Source organism: Arachis duranensis, chromosome 10, assembly GCF_000817695.3.
Source record: "Arachis duranensis cultivar V14167 chromosome 10, aradu.V14167.gnm2.J7QH, whole genome shotgun sequence".
NCBI lineage: Eukaryota > Viridiplantae > Streptophyta > Magnoliopsida > Fabales > Fabaceae > Arachis > Arachis duranensis.
The window spans coordinates 77,977,564-77,995,369 of record NC_029781.3 but is presented as its reverse complement, the minus strand read 5'-3'; the positions used below and the strand labels follow the sequence as shown (position 1 = coordinate 77,995,369).

The following is a 17,806-nucleotide window of genomic DNA, read 5'->3' as shown; positions in this document are numbered from 1 at the left end:
CGTCGCACGCCGCATTCTCATCCCTGGCATTTTTGCTCCCTCTCCCTCATACTCTGGTCATTGCTCACTGCCCAGAGTTTCATACCGAAAGTAATTGTTGTTTTTTTGTTTTTTTGTTTTGTTCATTTGTTGTTCAAATTTAGAGACGTCCCTTCCTTTGCTTGGTTAGATCAATATGATTTAGTTTATTCAAGATCTTGCTTAGGTTTTTTTTATGCATAATCACTTAGTTGAGCATTTGGTTAAATTGGGGATAATTGTGCAGAACAATGATTGGATGGAGGTTACAGATCTTGTTTTAATTAGTAGGTTGCAGTTCTAGTTTTTATTTCGTCGTTGTATTGCTATATTAACTTGTTTCGTTAAGTTTTTTATCTTTCTAACTTGTTACTTTGATAAATTGTTGTTCTGGGGCGGTTCTTGATCTTGTAAATTGTGATTGTTAGGTTGTTGTGCTGTTTTTGACATTTTAATAACTTGTTAATTTGATAAATTGTACTTGTTGTGGTTTGTTTTTTATCTTGATCTTATTATTATTTTGATCTTAGTTTATGTTGTTGATCTTAATTAATTGTTTTTGTCATTGAGTTGTTATCTGTTATTGGCTAGATGATAGTATCAATCAATTTAATTTGTTGTTCTTGTTATTGGATTTTGTTTGATCTTAATTTATGTTTTTTCTGAATTTTGATTATTGATGACAAACTATGATATTGACATTTTATGTTTAGTTGTTTCTTTTGTTATTTGACTTTTAAATTTGTATTTGGATGATATTATCAGATTATGGTTGATGTAATACTTTTGATTTAGATGACATTCTAAAGTTTAAATTAGATTATAATTATGTTTTATTTATTATTTTATTATAAAACAGTTATTCTAGTTGAACCGACAATAAATCAGTAGTTAGAGTGGTTCGATGACTCGTTCAGTTTTCAGAACCTTGGTGAGGGCCAAACTAACCTTATGAAAGCTCAAAAAAAAAAAGAAAAAAATTCTAAAATACAACGTTAGTTTAATAAATCCTTTAACAAATTCGTTGTCCTAAAACTAAAATAACAGTGATAAACGCCGCTCCATCCATCTCCATCCATCTCCAGAAACACAACACAACAGAATTGCAAATTGATTCCAATTCATTAACAAATAAAAACGACGGTGCTCCTGCAACGTACTAACCCTAACTCTCATCAAATTCAGAAATCAATCCTCATCTTCTTCTTGCCTTTCTGAGCAGCTCTACTCACTTTCCACGAACAGGCGATGGCATCGAAGGCGGTGGCTATGGCAGCTGAGAGAGTTGGTAGGGCTGCACGCCGTCAGGCCGTTACCTTAACAGACGCCGCCGCCTCCCGTGTACGGCAGCTTCTTGAGCAGCGCCAGAGGTCCTTCCTCAAGCTCGGTGTCAAGGCTCGCGGTTGTAACGGCTTATCCTACACCCTCAACTACGCAGGTTTTTCCCCTTTCCTTTTCTTTGCCTTTTTTTATACAATTATTTGTGTTATATACCTATGGTATAGGCGTAGCATGATCATGTAGCTTCGGGTTAGGGTTACGGTTTTCTTGTTTATGTGGTTTATTTTGCCATGTTAACTTTCATTTGTGAAAGAGAGGCGTATTTCAATTTATTTTGCATGTATGAATCCAATAATATCCTATTTGTTTGTATGACAGAATTTTCCTATTTCCCTGGGAAGCTTTTTCTTATTTGGTTCCCTTAGTATCTTGTTGACGCTCAATGTCATGAAATTGCTCAACCAAGCTAACACATTTTGGGGATTGAAACGGATTTATGATGAAAATGAATTAAGCTTGAAGTTCTTCGTCAAGGAATTAGGAACTAGCAGAAACAATGAAACAATTGATGACCATAAAGAGGTTAAGAAACAATAGATATCATTATTCCACTAGGTTGAGTTGCTATATGGATCAATCCACACCGTTGACCTCTATCAAAATATTGCTAACTTGTGTTATCATTTTTCCAATACATCATTGCATCATGTCATGTTAAAGATGCATAAATTACATTCGTATACTATGTTATGTTAAGGAGCTACTGCTTCAAGTGACTCCCATATGATTGCAAAAGCATGCATTGAGGTACTAATGGTGCAACCATGTGTACTATGATCTTAAATCTGATGTCCCAAATATGAGAAACATTGAAAAAGTTTTACTTTGGGGCTAGCTAGAGATGAGTGCATTTTGACTTTTTGACCTTAATAGTTTTTGGTTTGACAGATGAAAAAGGGAAGTTTGATGAGTTGGTTGAGGATAAAGGTGTCAAGATACTGATTGATCCAAAGGCCCTTATGCATGTTATCGGAACAAGGATGGATTTTGTAGATGACACTTATTGTATTGTGGTAAAGAAATATTTTTCGTTTTCGGAGCAAATATTATATATTGGGAAAATATGCAATTACAGAAACAAACATCTTAAGACCATTGTATCAAAACTGCACATTGGATTGTGAATTTTTGGCCATATTTAGTCTTGATAAGTTATACCTTGTGTTAGTTTCTTTTGATTGAAGAGTTCATCCTCTCACCAAGTTTCTTTGTATACATTTCAATTCATACTGTGGTTGTCTAAACTTGGAAATAGTAGGTTCCTCAATGATATCTGATTTCTGAATAGCAAAATTAAATTTAATATATTATTGTTGATGATCATGAATGTGACAATTAATTGTTTAGATTATTTGTGTCTGGCAAACTTCATGCTTTCACCTCAGAACAGTATATTTGGTAAATTTTGATCAACTTGTGAGTGACTATTTATTCCCTCTCGCACCAATGAATAAATTTGCTATTTACTTGCTGTTTGTTTATCTGTATTAATGGATATATATGTTCTGCTTGACTCTGTTACGTTCTGTGATTCCCCTTTTCCTCAACTTAACTTTGTGATGATAATGATAATTATAGTATTAATAATTGCTGTCTTCTTTCCTTGCTTGTTTATTAACTAATAATTTTATTTTTTATTTTTTATTTTTTTCCAGATCAGAGTTTATTTTTGTCAATCCAAACTCCAAAGGCCAGTGTGGTTGCGGTGAATCTTTCATGACATCAACAAGTAGTGGAGGAGCTAAGCCATGAAATGGTTGCAATTATTGTTTGATGATTTTAATCGATCAACATACCTGTACAATTAATGGATTTCAAAAATTTTGCGTGGGGAAATGAGGAAATGAAAGCTTTTGGTGCTCGAACTACTGGATAGTGAATTTTGAAATAGTTTCATTACACGGTTAGCTGAAGCTAATGGTAATAACTAATAAGTGCTTAGGACAACAACTAATTTGTATTATCGCAACATTCATTCTGATGATTCCGATTTCCAATGTAAATTCTCTTTTGTATAATGAAATTTGTATATTTTGTACAACAATATCATCATCATTTAAATAAAAGTAAAATACACACCATTCTTATATCTTTATATCACTCCGTTTTTTCGCCGTTTGTATAACTACAAACTTAACATTTTCCTCTGTTTTTTAAAGTCAGAGTTACATTAGCCTCTCCTACAAAATAAAAATAACTAAATAAGCTACAATCAAACTCTAATGTATATTCTTGTAATCAAGATAATACATAAATTTTAGAGTTGAAACTTGAAAGTTGTGTCACAGAATCTCTTGTATCTTTAGCCTTACCATTGGGTACCTGATTTGAACATACAGACATCACAACCTGTTTCTATAGTTTCTATTTAGATATGCACAATTAGTAATGCTTGTAAATGAGTACATCACATATGTTAACCACCTTAGATATATTGTGCAGAAGGAAACTTCTAAAATTCTACTTGTCTTCCATAACAAGTATATTTAAATTTCTATCGGTGCGTCTCTTTGCAGACTCCCAAGAGATTTCACCTTACATTTTGATCAAAATGCCAAACTTAGAAATACACATTTTGGTTATCAAAAAATGTTCGTTTAAACAATAGGGCCAGCTATAATGATCACATTAGAAACGAGTGCATATTCACTTTCCTCATCATAACATAAACTTAGAGCTACAAAAATGATGATGGACAAATCGTGTAATTTTTAAATACCCATAGAGAAGTTAGATCATCATCAATATTGTAATTAATGATAATAAATCATGCTTAAAATGTCATGCTTGGAATCCTGGTATTGTTGTTATCATATATATCCTTATCAAACGTCATTGACTTTATAGTAAAACAAGTGCGAAATGATGCACACAAAAAATATAAACAGCTATATTATACATTTGATTAACTAGTAATCCATTGGTGAACTTGCATTGGCTAAAATATCGAATCAAAATCACAATTTCACATCTTTTCTGTTCCTTGGTGATCTCTCGTTCCCTTGCTTTAATTTAGCAGGTGGAAATTTGCGTGGTCGATCAACCAAACAAGATGGAATAAGACCAAATCCAATGCCCACTTCTAGAATCCAAGGTTATGCTAGTTACGTTGCTACCACTGGCATAAAGTAGTGTCGCACGATTTTCACAAAGGACAACTTTGGTTCCTTCTCAATGCTCTCAATTTCTCTGTTGCCTTCTAAGCTTTGGTTTCAACTCTAACATTCATTTCCTTACAATTCTGCACGAGGACAACGCATTATTACATATTGTTTTGGCCTATCTGCTATTAAAAGAAAGGGTTCTTCCAATTTAACAAAGTCAACATGAAAATTTACATATAGTATCATTGGTTGACACTTACCTGTTGCTTTCTTCTCCTCTCGAACTCAGCCTACAAAACAAAATGATGATGATCATCAGTCATCAGTAACTGAAATTATTAGCAGCACGTAAACACAATAAGAAACATATCACAAGTTAATGTCTATGGTATATACCAGAGCCTGTTTAAGTTGGGCGTTCTCCTCTCTGAGGTGATTGAGTTCTCCTTCTAATTCAACTGTGTACGCCCAAAGCAGGGAAAAAACAAGTCAAAGATAAATAATCTTTAAGAATAAGTACTATTTTGGTCCTTAAGATTTAGAGCTAAAATCAAACTCGTTCCTAATCTTATTATTTAATTTTCGAAAATCGGGGATCTTATACCGATAACCATCGGTTGTAACCTAGGTCAAATTCTTTAATGAATTCAGCCCAATCAATATCGAATGAGTCCATGGAACAAGAATTCTGCACAACGTCGCTCATTTTAGCATTTATTTCTCTATACCAAGCGTAACTCTCAAGCTTTGTAGTTATCTTTTTCAAGATGTGCCAGATGCACCATTGGTGGCGAGTATTTGGTAGGATCTTGCTAATAGTACCAAATATGGCCTTGCACTAGTCGGTGATGATCCCACGTGGTACAGTTTCCACACATCTAACTCGTTGCGTGAACACTCACTCAAAACTAGGGATCTCCTTGTTCCCCAACAAAGCACAACCAATAAGTGTAGACTTCCCATGGTAGTTGATACAGACAAAGTATGCAAACGGTAGTTCATGCTTGCAAGAAACACCAACAACAATTACGAAGGTACTACAATTATGGAACATAAAGGCTTTCACAATTTACCGTAAGCACACATACCTATTTCTCTTGTATGTGGTGTCAAATAAAACCACATCTTCATAATATTCGTACAAAGCCCTACACCTTGCATTTACCCAGAGTGTGCTCCTAAACTTGTTAGCATCATCGACATTTATCGCATGAAACAAATTCAGGTTGATCTCTTTCATACGCATGAAATAATTGAGCAACTCCTTAAAATCTGCATTCTCATCAGCACAGCAGAGTTTGCTTGCGATGTAGTTCCTGACGTCTTTTTTCGAAAAATTCAAGTTCGAAGACCCACCAACCTCGTTAGCTAGTGCAAGATACGTCTTATCGTGTCTTATGCTAGCTTCATCGTTATCTGTAATCACGCACTTAGCATGCATGGTCAACTCTCTGTAGACATGATAGTAGACCGATTTCTTAGCAGAACAGGGGTGGGAATGCCTCAATTCTAATCTTGACGCCATCCAACTATCCTTCTCCCTATTCAACATGGCATACATCCTAGCTCTGTATCTTGTGGCTGTTATTCTGTTTGCCTGAGATTATGCCTTCACCCGAGACTTCCGATGTTGCAATGAATTGACTAATTAATAGGTATCTTTAATTCCTTCCTCGTTTTGCCAAAATTCGTGTTTCTGACTTTAGCACGAACCCAACTTTCTTTGCCTAATTTGCATAAAATTCTTGTGCAAGAGGCAGTGAATCAAACCGCATTCCTATGCTTGGATTTTATCTTCACTGATCCCACTGTGATCTGACAATTGTAAACCAAATGTCAAAACCAAAGATTCAATGGAACTAACAATAAAAAATAGCCTACAATCACTAGTTATCTAGTGGTAAAAACAATAACGTAGAATTCAAACCTCATGACTCACTTTTGACTCATCATTTTCCCAGCACAATCACGTCCATATCCTCGTTAACCTTCAATCGAACACACCCAAATAAATTTTATAAACTTACGGTTATTAACACATAACAAGCTACTTCATAAAAAAAATAGTGCAAAAACAACTGAGATCAAGCAAAATAGTTATTCGGACGTTTGTACAAAGAGATATCCACTCATATTGAAATATAAACACACATGAGCTAAAATAAAATAAAAAGAGGCATTCTTTGGTAAGAGTTATAGAAAAACCTCTTTATTATACTCTCAAATAACAATACCGTTATAGAAACATACAATCGAATGGAAAAAAAATTCACTTAGTATACCAAGAAAAACATTCACGTAAGACTAACTAAATACAATCCACTGGCATGAAAAAAATAGCATCCCCTTTCCCCCGTGTACCTTGGAAACATATTGAATTCCAACATTACTCACACTCAAATGTTCATTGCCTTCTATTGAATTATTATCACCCACGTCAACCAATGGGCTATTCAATCATCCTTCCGAAATTGATTACTCTATGGACGAATGCTCTCTAACCACCACGAATGACTTCGGTCAAAGATGCAGTCGCATGGTGATCTTTGCAGCAGATGACGAACAGTAACACTAATGGCGGCAAGAATGGCAGACCATGGTAGAGGTGGGGATTTGGTGGTCACGTGGCGTGGTGGTCCTTGCAACGGAACATAATCAAGTAATAAACAACAATCGCACCCCGATTAGGAACAATAACGCAAAAGGCAACAAGAATGGCGTAGCACAGTGGAGGTGGGGCTCGATGTTCACGTTATTGAGAACGTCGGTGCAATGAATCAACACAACACACTTAATGCGTGGAAGGAGGTGGAGTCATAACAAGGACGTGAATTATGTTCCAATTAGGCAGTTAATTGCAAATCCTATTTTTTCAAAAAAATCATTAATGAGAATGATTCAAATTATAATTTATCAAAATAAATTAAAATCATCATAATTAATTAAGTTGTTCAAGTTGACTGGTTAGGGAGTTGGTTTCCAATACTTTTCCTTTAATAAATCATGCCTGTTACACATACAAGTCTTTTTGGCTTACAAGTTCATACAAGTTGTTCCAAGCCCAACAAAAACAACCCTCACATTAACGTGCGTGTAAACACGTGCTCACTCAACCGTTTTAATAGAGCGTTCATATTATGAAAGACGCTTCTTCTTCTTTTTTTATCAAAACCCCAACCCTGAAAATTTAAAAGACGCTCAAAATCTCTAAAAAAACTGTCAAAATCGTCGCGAAAACTCTACAAGAGAAGTTCAAAATCTCCATAAAAAATACAGAAACAAAATACGAAAGATTATCAAGGTATTGTTTCACTAATCGCCCAGTGTTTTCACTTGTCTCTTTCTCATTTCGATCGCGAAACAATAGATAGTCATATTTCTATTTATTAAGTAGATTCATTATGTGTTCTTACTTTAAAATACATATTATTGTTCTCATCATACTGTTCAATCGGTGATATTTGTTTTATATTGTTCTTGAAGTGAGTTTTCCTCTAGAAACTGAGTTTGTATAAATAGAAACTTTCATTGTATTTCAAGTAAATTTGCGTGTAACTGGTGCTGTTGTTTTTAAATATTGTTATTGTTCTTCTGATGTCATTTTATGCATGTTTGATTGACTTGAATATCATTTTGAACTCATATAATGTCATGTGATCAACAAATAGAGGTGTATATGGCTGGTATTTTGGTGTATTTCAAGTTATTTCGAGTGTAACTGGTGCTGTAGTCTTATCTTTAGTGTAACTAGAAATAGAATATTGTTCTTGTGCTTCTGGTGTCATTTTATGCATGTTTGGTTGACCTGAATATCATTTTGAGCTCATATTATGTCATGTAATCAAAAAATAATAGAGGTGTATATAGTTGGTATTTCGGTGTATTTAAAGTGAATTCGAGTGTAACTGGTGATGTTGTTATCTATTAACTTTATTTTTTATTCCTTATAGTAAAAATGGCAAGCAAAAACCCTGTCGCACTAAAATATAATGTAAGAACATATATGTTAGACCAACTCAACTTTTTCTTGTATAAATATAGTTTATTTAAATGATTCTCGTTTGTTTACAGAGAACTCATGATTTGAGATGCTCAACAAGACTCCTTCATGATAAGTTCCAAATCATGAGCAATGAAAAGTATGCCATCGTCTAGGAATTGGGATTTGATGGTTTGATGCACATCCCTCCAATAAATGTGCTACATAAGCTCTTGAAAGAGTTGGCATATTTCTTTGATTTGATAAGAAACACATTGGATACCTGGTACAGTGTATCGAGCATCAACCAGAAAAATATAGGAGCTGCCATTGGCTTGAATGCATCTGGTAACCGATTACATAAACTATTATACTTTCATTTTTTTGTCATATATTCTTTGTAATCTATTCTTTTGAACTCATATTATATCATGAAATCAAAAAAACAATAAAAGTGTATATGACTAGTATTTCGGTGTATTTGAAGTGAAATGGAGTGTAATTGGTGATGTTGCTTTGCTGCTTTTGTAGAGACGCTCTTTCCTAGCAAAGTTAATTTAAAGAGCTTGTGAGGAGGACAAGGAAGTTTATAGAAGCTTCCAAGGCAAAACATTGAAGTAATTGACAAACTCCATGATGGAGATTGGTGTTGACGGTGACAAAGATCAGCATAGGTTCAAGAGGACGTTCATCCTCTACATTCAAATGTCGTTCTTGTTGCCGACAACCATAAACAATGTTTCTCTCGTCCACATGCTGCCAATTTTCGTGTGGACACCATACGTCAGTGGAATTGGAGTGGCCATATCTTCAACTTTCTCATCAAGGGCAGAAGTGAGTATGTATTGAAAAAGAAAAAATCTGTTGATGGCTGCCTCTATGCTCTCATGATTGTATACTTTCATGAATCCAAACACAAAAATAAACTGACAGATACAATTCTTGGACCACCTTGGTTCTGGCACTGGACTAAGGAGTTGATGCTTGAGAGGATAGAAGCTAAAACTAAGGATCATATGGTAACTCATCAGAATCCTTTCTTTAATTTTGGTGTATTTGTTTTATATATATGATGTAAACTAATGTTTTACCTATTTTAAGGCATCGTCAAGAGGGCACAGCTAAAAGAGAAATTGACGATAATGAAAGAGGAAGAAAAGAAAAGACACAAAAGAAGGACACTTCTTCAAAAAGTGATAGTGGTACTGACTGCGTCTGATTTTGAATAAGACTCAGAGTAGGCACCAAAAACAAGAAAGTAACCAACAAAAAAAAAACAAAAAAGTAAGTATTATTTTTTGGTATATTTTGTCATTTTTACTGTGTTTATTGCCTCATAATTGTTTGTTGTCCAGGACGGTATCCAAAAAGAAGAAGCACATTGTTCAGGATTCATCTTCAGAAAGCCAAACTGAATCTGATGATGGGTAAGATTCTAAAATTATCATTGGAATGCTATGTTTTCTGTTTATATCAAAATTTTATGTATTAATAGAATGTTTCCAATTTATTGTTAGAAGTGAAGAATTCGAGCAAATAATAAAAGGAAAATTGAAGAAAAAAGTTTGCAGTCCTGCAAAGAAGTATGCATTACTTTCGGGGGTATTTTATCAATTTTGTTGTGTTTGTTTGTTTGATAATTCTTTGCTTTTCAGAATGCAATCCAAAAAAGAAAGCACATTATTTAGGATTCATCTTTTGAAAAAGAAACTGAATCTGATGATGAGTAAGATACATTGTAAAACTATCTTTTCTTTTTTATCAAAATTTTAATTGTTAATCTAATCTTTTGCATGTATTGTTAGAAGTGAACAAATACAAGAATTTTTAAGAGAAGTAAAAAAGAAAAAAAAACAAATGATAAGCATGTACAAAGGTATGTTGCTTTTCGGTGTATTTTGGTAATGTTACTGTGTTTTTGTTGGCTGGTAATTATTTGCTTTCTCAAGATGCAGGAAAAAAGGACAGATATACCTGAAGGTGGGCTCCACTCCACAGAAGCTCACTATGATTCTTTCCAAACGTAAGATCCTTTATTTGATAAAAATTCCTAAATCCTGATGTAATTAATTACTCTATTTTTACTGAATAATATTTATTTTATCCTTAGAATGCCGGATGTGAACTTTGCAAGTGAAAATGATCCTGTTTTTTAAACACATACATATCAGAGCAGTGTATATATATTAGAAAAAAAGCCCTTTAATACTTTATTCAAGAAAAAAAGACAAAAAAAAAGGAAAAACTACAACTACGTAAGCTCTCATAAAACAGAAGTTGTGTTTCTATTCAATGCTTGAGGTGTATTATTGAGATGATCTCGGTGTATTTCAGGTTCGGGGGGGCAAGAAGAATCGTTAAATGAATCAGCCCAAGAAAAAAATAATAGTTCTTTAGAAAGAGATCCATTCACAATCAGAACCACTCGACATGTGAGTTTTCTAACTTACTTTAAATCTTCTATTCTTCTATTTTAAGAAAGTTTATTAACTTTTTATTTTTATCTTCGGTAGACTTCCACTTCAAATATGTGCACTTTTATCAGAGAAAACAACACCAAGCCCTCTACAAAATCAACCAATTGCTGCAAAGTTTCATAGCAAGGGATTTACATAAGAAACTATTAATGAATAAAGAATAATAATTTTGATGTATTTGGTTTGTCTTTGGGTGTATTTGTGCATGGTTTAATGGATTACATGTCTTTTATATAGAGGTGTATTTGGTTCTTATTTCGGTGTAATTCTTGTGAATTGAGGTGTAATTTTTTTTAAAATTTAATTCCTTTTCTATAATCTTGCAGCACTCCACAACCCTATGAACCTGCTGAAAACATACTAACAGAGCCAGTAGCTCCTTCTAAAGTTTAAGTTATACACAATATAACTCTATTTCAATATTTTTTGTCTATTCTTATACTATTTTATATGTCACCATGCAGTCATCCACCCCCTCAAGTTACTACTGCATTAATGATGGATGTCAAGGCAGCATCATTTGTAAAGCATGACTTTTCTGTACCATCATTCAGCCTTGGCTTTTCTGAATCGAGTCAGGAAGATACACTGACTCAGGAGGGTTAACCGGCAGTTGAAAAGGGAAAAACTCAAGAGAGCCCGATATTAGTTGAAGAATTAGAAGATCTAGTGGAGCAGGTTATAAATACTAGAGTTGCGGCAGCATTAAATTTTGCTAAGGATAAAGTCCCCCACACTAAAAGGTTTAGCCTGTGAGCTTTGATGACAAGTTCAACACTCCTGTTAGACAGAGCGAATAATCGGAGACCTTAAGGAAAAATGTTATCTCTGGACTACAAGACCTATGATGATATAAGTAGTAATGAGTAGGATATAATATTCATCCTCAACCATCAATATCCACTAGAAATAACAAGAGGGTACTTTTCATCTTTAAAAGCCAATATATATGTTGAAAATCTTGTAATCTTAGAATAGCATTAATGATTTTATTATGAGTTGTTGTGCCATATATGTAATAACTTTAGATTTTTTTTTCTAGATTGTCTCTATAATGTGTCTCCTTCTGAACAAAATAAAGAATTAAAAGATTTGAAGAACAAATATATTGTCTTCCTCTGATATTGTGATAAGGTGTAGCAAACTCAAATTTGGTGTATTTATGTAATATATTGTGTGTTATAACTATTTCTTTCGGTGTTATACAAATTCTACAAAATTTGGCTTTGAAAAATCATAAGGGCAAGTTCAAACATCCAAAAACTAACAAGCCCTTCGATATTCAAGATTATAAGATATTCATCCCATATCTAGACAAGAAAAAGTTGGCATCCAATCAATTTGGAAGTTTTCATTTATAAAGCTTCTTAACATAATTCTTTCATTAAGTGCCAATTAAACTAAAAAAAATTGTTTTCTCTGGCCAAACTATAGATATTTGTCCCAGTTTACTATGTGGATCATTGGTGGATATGGATGACAGATGTAAAAAACAAAAAACTTTATGTCCTTGACATATTTCACAAAAAGTCTCCTTCGAAAGAAAGAACGACACTTAATAAATTTGTTGTAAGTTGCTTTTTTCTCTATAAATTCTGTGGTTTCTGTCTGTTGTTAGCAATATAAAAATTTGGTATAGTTCTGTTTGAAATAAGGTGTACTATTGGTTTATTTCGGTGTAATTTGGTATTAAATGTAGTTTTTCTTATATTTTGCTTTTTTTGGTTTTTAGGTCTACATGATTTCAAGAATGAGGGTATTTGCTGGAGACAACCTCTGGCGAACAAGGATGATGAAATTGAAGTACTATATGTTAACATCGTCGAGCAACATACTCAGTATAAATCTTTCTATCTAAGAAATTTTGTGTTTTCTCTTATTGTCATATTTTATTTTGCTAATTTATTTTTGTTTTTAGCTATGATTGTGCCATTTATGTGATGAAATGACTTGAGGTAATTGAACCACGAAACATCAAAAAGGACAAATATGAATGAGAGAATTGGATACAGGTAACTATCTTTAAAAATAGATAACTCTATATTACTAAATTAACGAAGCTTAATAAAAGAAATTTTTTTAAACTGTCGGCAGAAGTGGATCATTTTAGAGTTGAATATACTTCCTGATTCTACTTGATGAAATCAATCAACTCAAAGATAAAGCCATTCAAGAAAGTGAAGCCATCAGATTGTCCAAGTCATCTGCAGCATTATTGAGTCCTTATTGTGAATTGCGTTCAGAAGATATCAATAGTGAATAGTTTGAATATCATAGATTGTTAAAAATTGTGTATTAAATTGTCTGTTTGAACACATACTTTCCATAAATTGTATAGTTTATGAATATTTAATCCAAGTTTTTTATAAATTTTCTTTGCAAAAATAAACTTCTATGAAGTTGTATGTGCTGTATTCAAATACTATTAATCTGAATGAATACAGGTTCAAAAAAATCTAGGAAAATAAAATTAAATTGACTAATACGCCGAATTCCTTTTATAATACATAAAAAACTAACCGAAATACACCGGAAACACGTGTATACATATTTTTCTGTAAAATTTAACCAGGAGATATGGAAATTAAAAAATTTGAATTGTTACCCTCCTTAAGTTTAGTCTATGTATTGTATATTTAAAATAAACAAATTCCTTCAAATAGTTCAAAGAAATAATTTCCAAACAAATAGTAACATGTCAAAATATAAAAAAGAAGAGCATGCAGAATACACCGAAAAATGTTCTTTGGTACACCGAAATAGTATCACGCTACACTGGAAAAACTATCCTATGCTACTGAATCTCTGAACTGATAATTCATAACATGTCCATGATATTGGCTAGAATTTAATTGCACCACTGAACCACCATAAAAAGGTTCAACTGCAAAAAATAAATTACATAACAAAACTATTAACAAAAATAAATTCAATTCCACCTGTTTAAAGAACATCACTTTTACCTCGCTTAGAGCTTTCATTTTCATTTTCTTTGAAGTATTTGTAATCTGTTTTTTCGTCTTTGATCCTAGTCTATTTTAGGACATTCTCTTGTTCTCACTCATGGAGAGCTTTGAAACTCGTTAATATCTTCCAAGAAAGCATCTTCGTGAGATAATGAACATTTTTTCTTGCTTTTGGCTTTGTATTCTTGCTGTTCAACCATAGCATTATTGTAAGCACGGTGTAGAATCAGTCAGTTCCTCAGATTTTGATGCAAATTCACAGATATTTTGTGACCAAACACCAAATCATCAAATCTCTTGCTTATTGGCTCCAACAGAGGCTCGTCGTGGCTGCTCTTAATATGTGTGTGCCTCTACTTTACGTTCTTGTTCTATCGTTCCAATATATATCTAAGTGACACTTTATTTACTTACTCAAAGCTTAACACGCTCAGAGAATGACGGTACAATATCCCCCTTAACTCGAATAATAAGCACTGACATTTAACTTTAGCTGATACCCTATCATATGTAACCGCAAACTTATTGAATGTTGAGTTAGAAACATGTTCTACAACTTCATATACTGTATATCCTAGAGCGAAGTGCGTTGATCTTGTGATGCAATTCACCTTTCCTCTGGATTGTGTTTGGGCTTCCTTGAATTTCTCCTGAGTATAAACGTGTTGAAACTGAGTTTCTATTGAGAATTTTATTGCACATGGTATGACGGTATGAAAATTCCTCTCTACTTCCTATGCAATTATTGTACTGTTTGACGAATTGGATAAATGAGTTGTTGCATGTAATGAACTTGTTAAAAAAAACATGCATGTTCTCGCTCCTTTGCTGCTTCTCATCTCGGCCCAGAAATGGTAATCGAGATAAGTTGGAATCCATAAATAACAATCTTCAAAAAGCTCTACAAAAACACTGAAATCAGAACTATAATAAACAAAAAAAATATACAATTTACACCTCTACTGCACACGTAAAACACATGCTGACATTAACAACATCACTTAATCCTAATAAAAAAACATTACTTGAAAGCCACTTGTTGTCCCAAGACCATACTTCATTAGAAAATTATTCCAATTCCTATCAAATGATTCTTTTGTAAGAGAGTTCCAAATAATACGACCCATCTCGTGTTCGATTTCTTTGTGTCGTTTGTAGCCATTTAATTTACTTGGAATCTTCTTTATGATGTGCCAAATACACCACCAGTGAATTGTTGTGGGCATACAAGCCTCAATAGCCCTTTGCATCGATGCGCATTAATCGGTAAGAATGCCTTTCGGAGCATTTCCTCCCATGCAACAAAGCCAACATTCAAATAACCATTTGAATGATTGAATATCCTCGTTTTTCATCAAAGCACATCCCAGAAGTGTTGATTGGTCGTGGTGATTCACCCCAACAAAAAAATCAAAAATCAGATTATACTTGAGTATGACGACACAGAAACGAAATCATTAATCCACCAAAATAATATCTCTTTACACCAAAAATGGTACCAAATACACATAAATCAGAACAACATATTACTTGTTTGTATTGTAAGTGGTATAGAATGAAATAACATCTCCAAAATACTCACAGGCAACCCTGCTTCTTGCGTCGGCCTAAAAAGCAATCTTAATCAACTGATCAACCTCAAGTTCAAGCACGAAAAAGAAATTCAAATTATTCTCTTTCATTCTTAATAAGTATTTGCCAAATTCTTTTGCATCATCTAGTTCCAACATATTCCGCACTTCTCTCGTGATGTAACTTCTCAAATCTTTTTCAATAAAACTTAACTCACGATAACCCCCTACTGCTGCGACAAATTATTGGTATATTTTGCTTGGTCTGATTTTGGCTTCCTCGTTATTCTCTATTGTACGTCGTATGGACATGCTTATTTCCCTGTGCTATTTAAGCATATCTGCTTGATTTGCACAGCAAGGATGTGAATAATGCAACACAACCTTCGAAATGATCCAAACACCAACATCCTTCATTATGTGCATATAAATTCTTGCAAGTCAATTTAATCCAACTAAGGGATTTGTCTTCTCAGTTGGAGATATGTTCGATTTTCATTTTCCCTCTCTGCTACATGTCAATTGTGTAATACCCTAATTATCCAAAAGTCATGCTTCCGGCTGCACCACTCTTATAGCTCGGGTATTACAACGACTCTTATACTATTTAATACTAAAATATGAGCCTATTTAAAACTTTAAACCGTATAACCGCCCCGAAATACTTTTTGGTAGGTAACATACATCCATACATTCAATACAACTTACAAAACTCACAAAGAATACATATGTATACATATATTAATAATTTTACAAGCATAAACTAATACAATTCCTATCCCTCTTACAGAATGTATAAAGATAAAGGCGAGGGAACAATAAATAATAGTTAAAGCAATACAAAACATTACGACAACAACTAGATAAACTCTTAGTGACTTCTGCATCCATATCCTGAAAAGGGAAATTTGTAGGGGGGTGAAAACATCATCCTCAAAAGGGTTCTTAGTAGAGGATTTTTAAGAATTACTATAATAGGATACGCGAGATAAAATCATTACAGTGATTAATAACCGCCTTATGCTTCTTTTCAAAGCAAAGGTTTACTATAAAAGAAAAGTCTGAGATCTTTTCCAAAAGAGGAACTGTTCTTTTCTTAAAAATTCAAAAGCCTTTCAAACGGTTTATCTATGCTAAACCAAATTAGTTTTCCATACTTTTCCAAACAAGAAACATCAACCAGACATGGCCTTCGCCCACCTCATGATCAACCACGACTCTAGGCACAAACAACCCAAACAACAACCAATCACCATAGTCCAACAGAGTCTCAGTCGCAAACACAAATAAGAAAGTTTAAGCACAAACAAACAGTTGCTGCAAGTAGAACAGTTAGCAATTAATTACAAGTAATCACAAAGGCAAACCAGGTACAATATGCACACTCAAACAATGTCACATAGATGCATATGATGAATGCCTGTCATAGTAGTTGATGATATCATTTGTCGGTTATAAAGCCAACCCGACAAGTCCTGGTAGATAACCATTGGACTATCCCTCTGTCGTGCATCCCCAACTCAAGTTATTCACAATCATAATCATAATTCACATCCAACACCATCACTGGTATATATTCACGGGGGCGAGCTCATCCGAAACTTTCACAGTGTCCGGCCACACTTACGACATAGGGTCAGCAGAGTATCGAGTCTCAACTTGGAGTACGTGGTGGCTAGCCACTGATTTCACCTAGGAAAACTCGTATCTCAGATAATTGGAAGTGCAACAATCACTTTATCAATTCAATGACCATTCATATTCATGCTTAGCCATCTGGATCATAACATATTCCACAACCAGCCATGATTCATTATCATATACAGTCATTCCGTCTCATAACATATTCCACAAACAATTATAATTCATTATCATATACAGCCATTCTGGCTCATAACATAATAGCACTTCCACCATCCAACATCATAAAACTCATAAAATCAACATTCAAGCCATAAATCACTTTTCTCAAAGCACTTTTCTTTGAAAATCAAATTCAATTCATCTTAGTCTTAACTTTAAAATCTGCATTCTCCAATCATTTCTAGCTTATAAGCCATTCTTTCTCAAAAGAAATTTCCTCTTTCAAAACAAGCCAAATTTCCACAACATCCTTCTAAAACTTCAAACAATTCGGCAACTAGGCTAAATTAAAAATCTCTTATGAAATCTCCAAAAATCAATCATCCCAAAACTGAATTTGGTAACAGAAATTTCTCAGCAGAGTCTTAAGAACTTTAGAGAAGGACAACCTATCTCAATTTCTTAAAAATTCATTGAAACTCTTAAAATCATAGATTCCTGGTTCAAGTAAATAAAAATTGAATTCATTATAAAACCAAGTCATATA

The 17,806-nt window shown here is 33.6% G+C and overlaps 1 protein-coding gene across 1 annotated transcript; it reads left to right on the top strand.

Moving 5' to 3' along the window:
- Positions 1-984: 984 nt before the first annotated feature.
- On the top strand, positions 985-2,483 carry LOC107470358 (iron-sulfur assembly protein IscA-like 3, mitochondrial). Its single transcript, XM_016089758.3, has 2 exons — positions 985-1,456; positions 2,248-2,483. Exons 1-2 carry the CDS (start codon positions 1,267-1,269, stop codon positions 2,481-2,483), a joined length of 426 nt encoding a protein of 141 aa, XP_015945244.2. The 5' UTR covers positions 985-1,266.
- The last annotated feature ends 15,323 nt before the right edge of the window (positions 2,484-17,806 follow it).

What these genes read in the sequence shown, in the direction of transcription:
- LOC107470358 (XM_016089758.3), top strand. Translation starts at nt 1,267, where the DNA reads ATGGCATCGAAGGCGGTGGCTATGGCAGCTGAGAGAGTTGGTAGGGCT. An exon ending in CTACACCCTCAACTACGCAG is followed by an intron (nt 1,457 to 2,247) that starts GTTTTTCCCCTT and finishes TTGGTTTGACAG; the next exon opens with ATGAAAAAGGGAAGTTTGAT.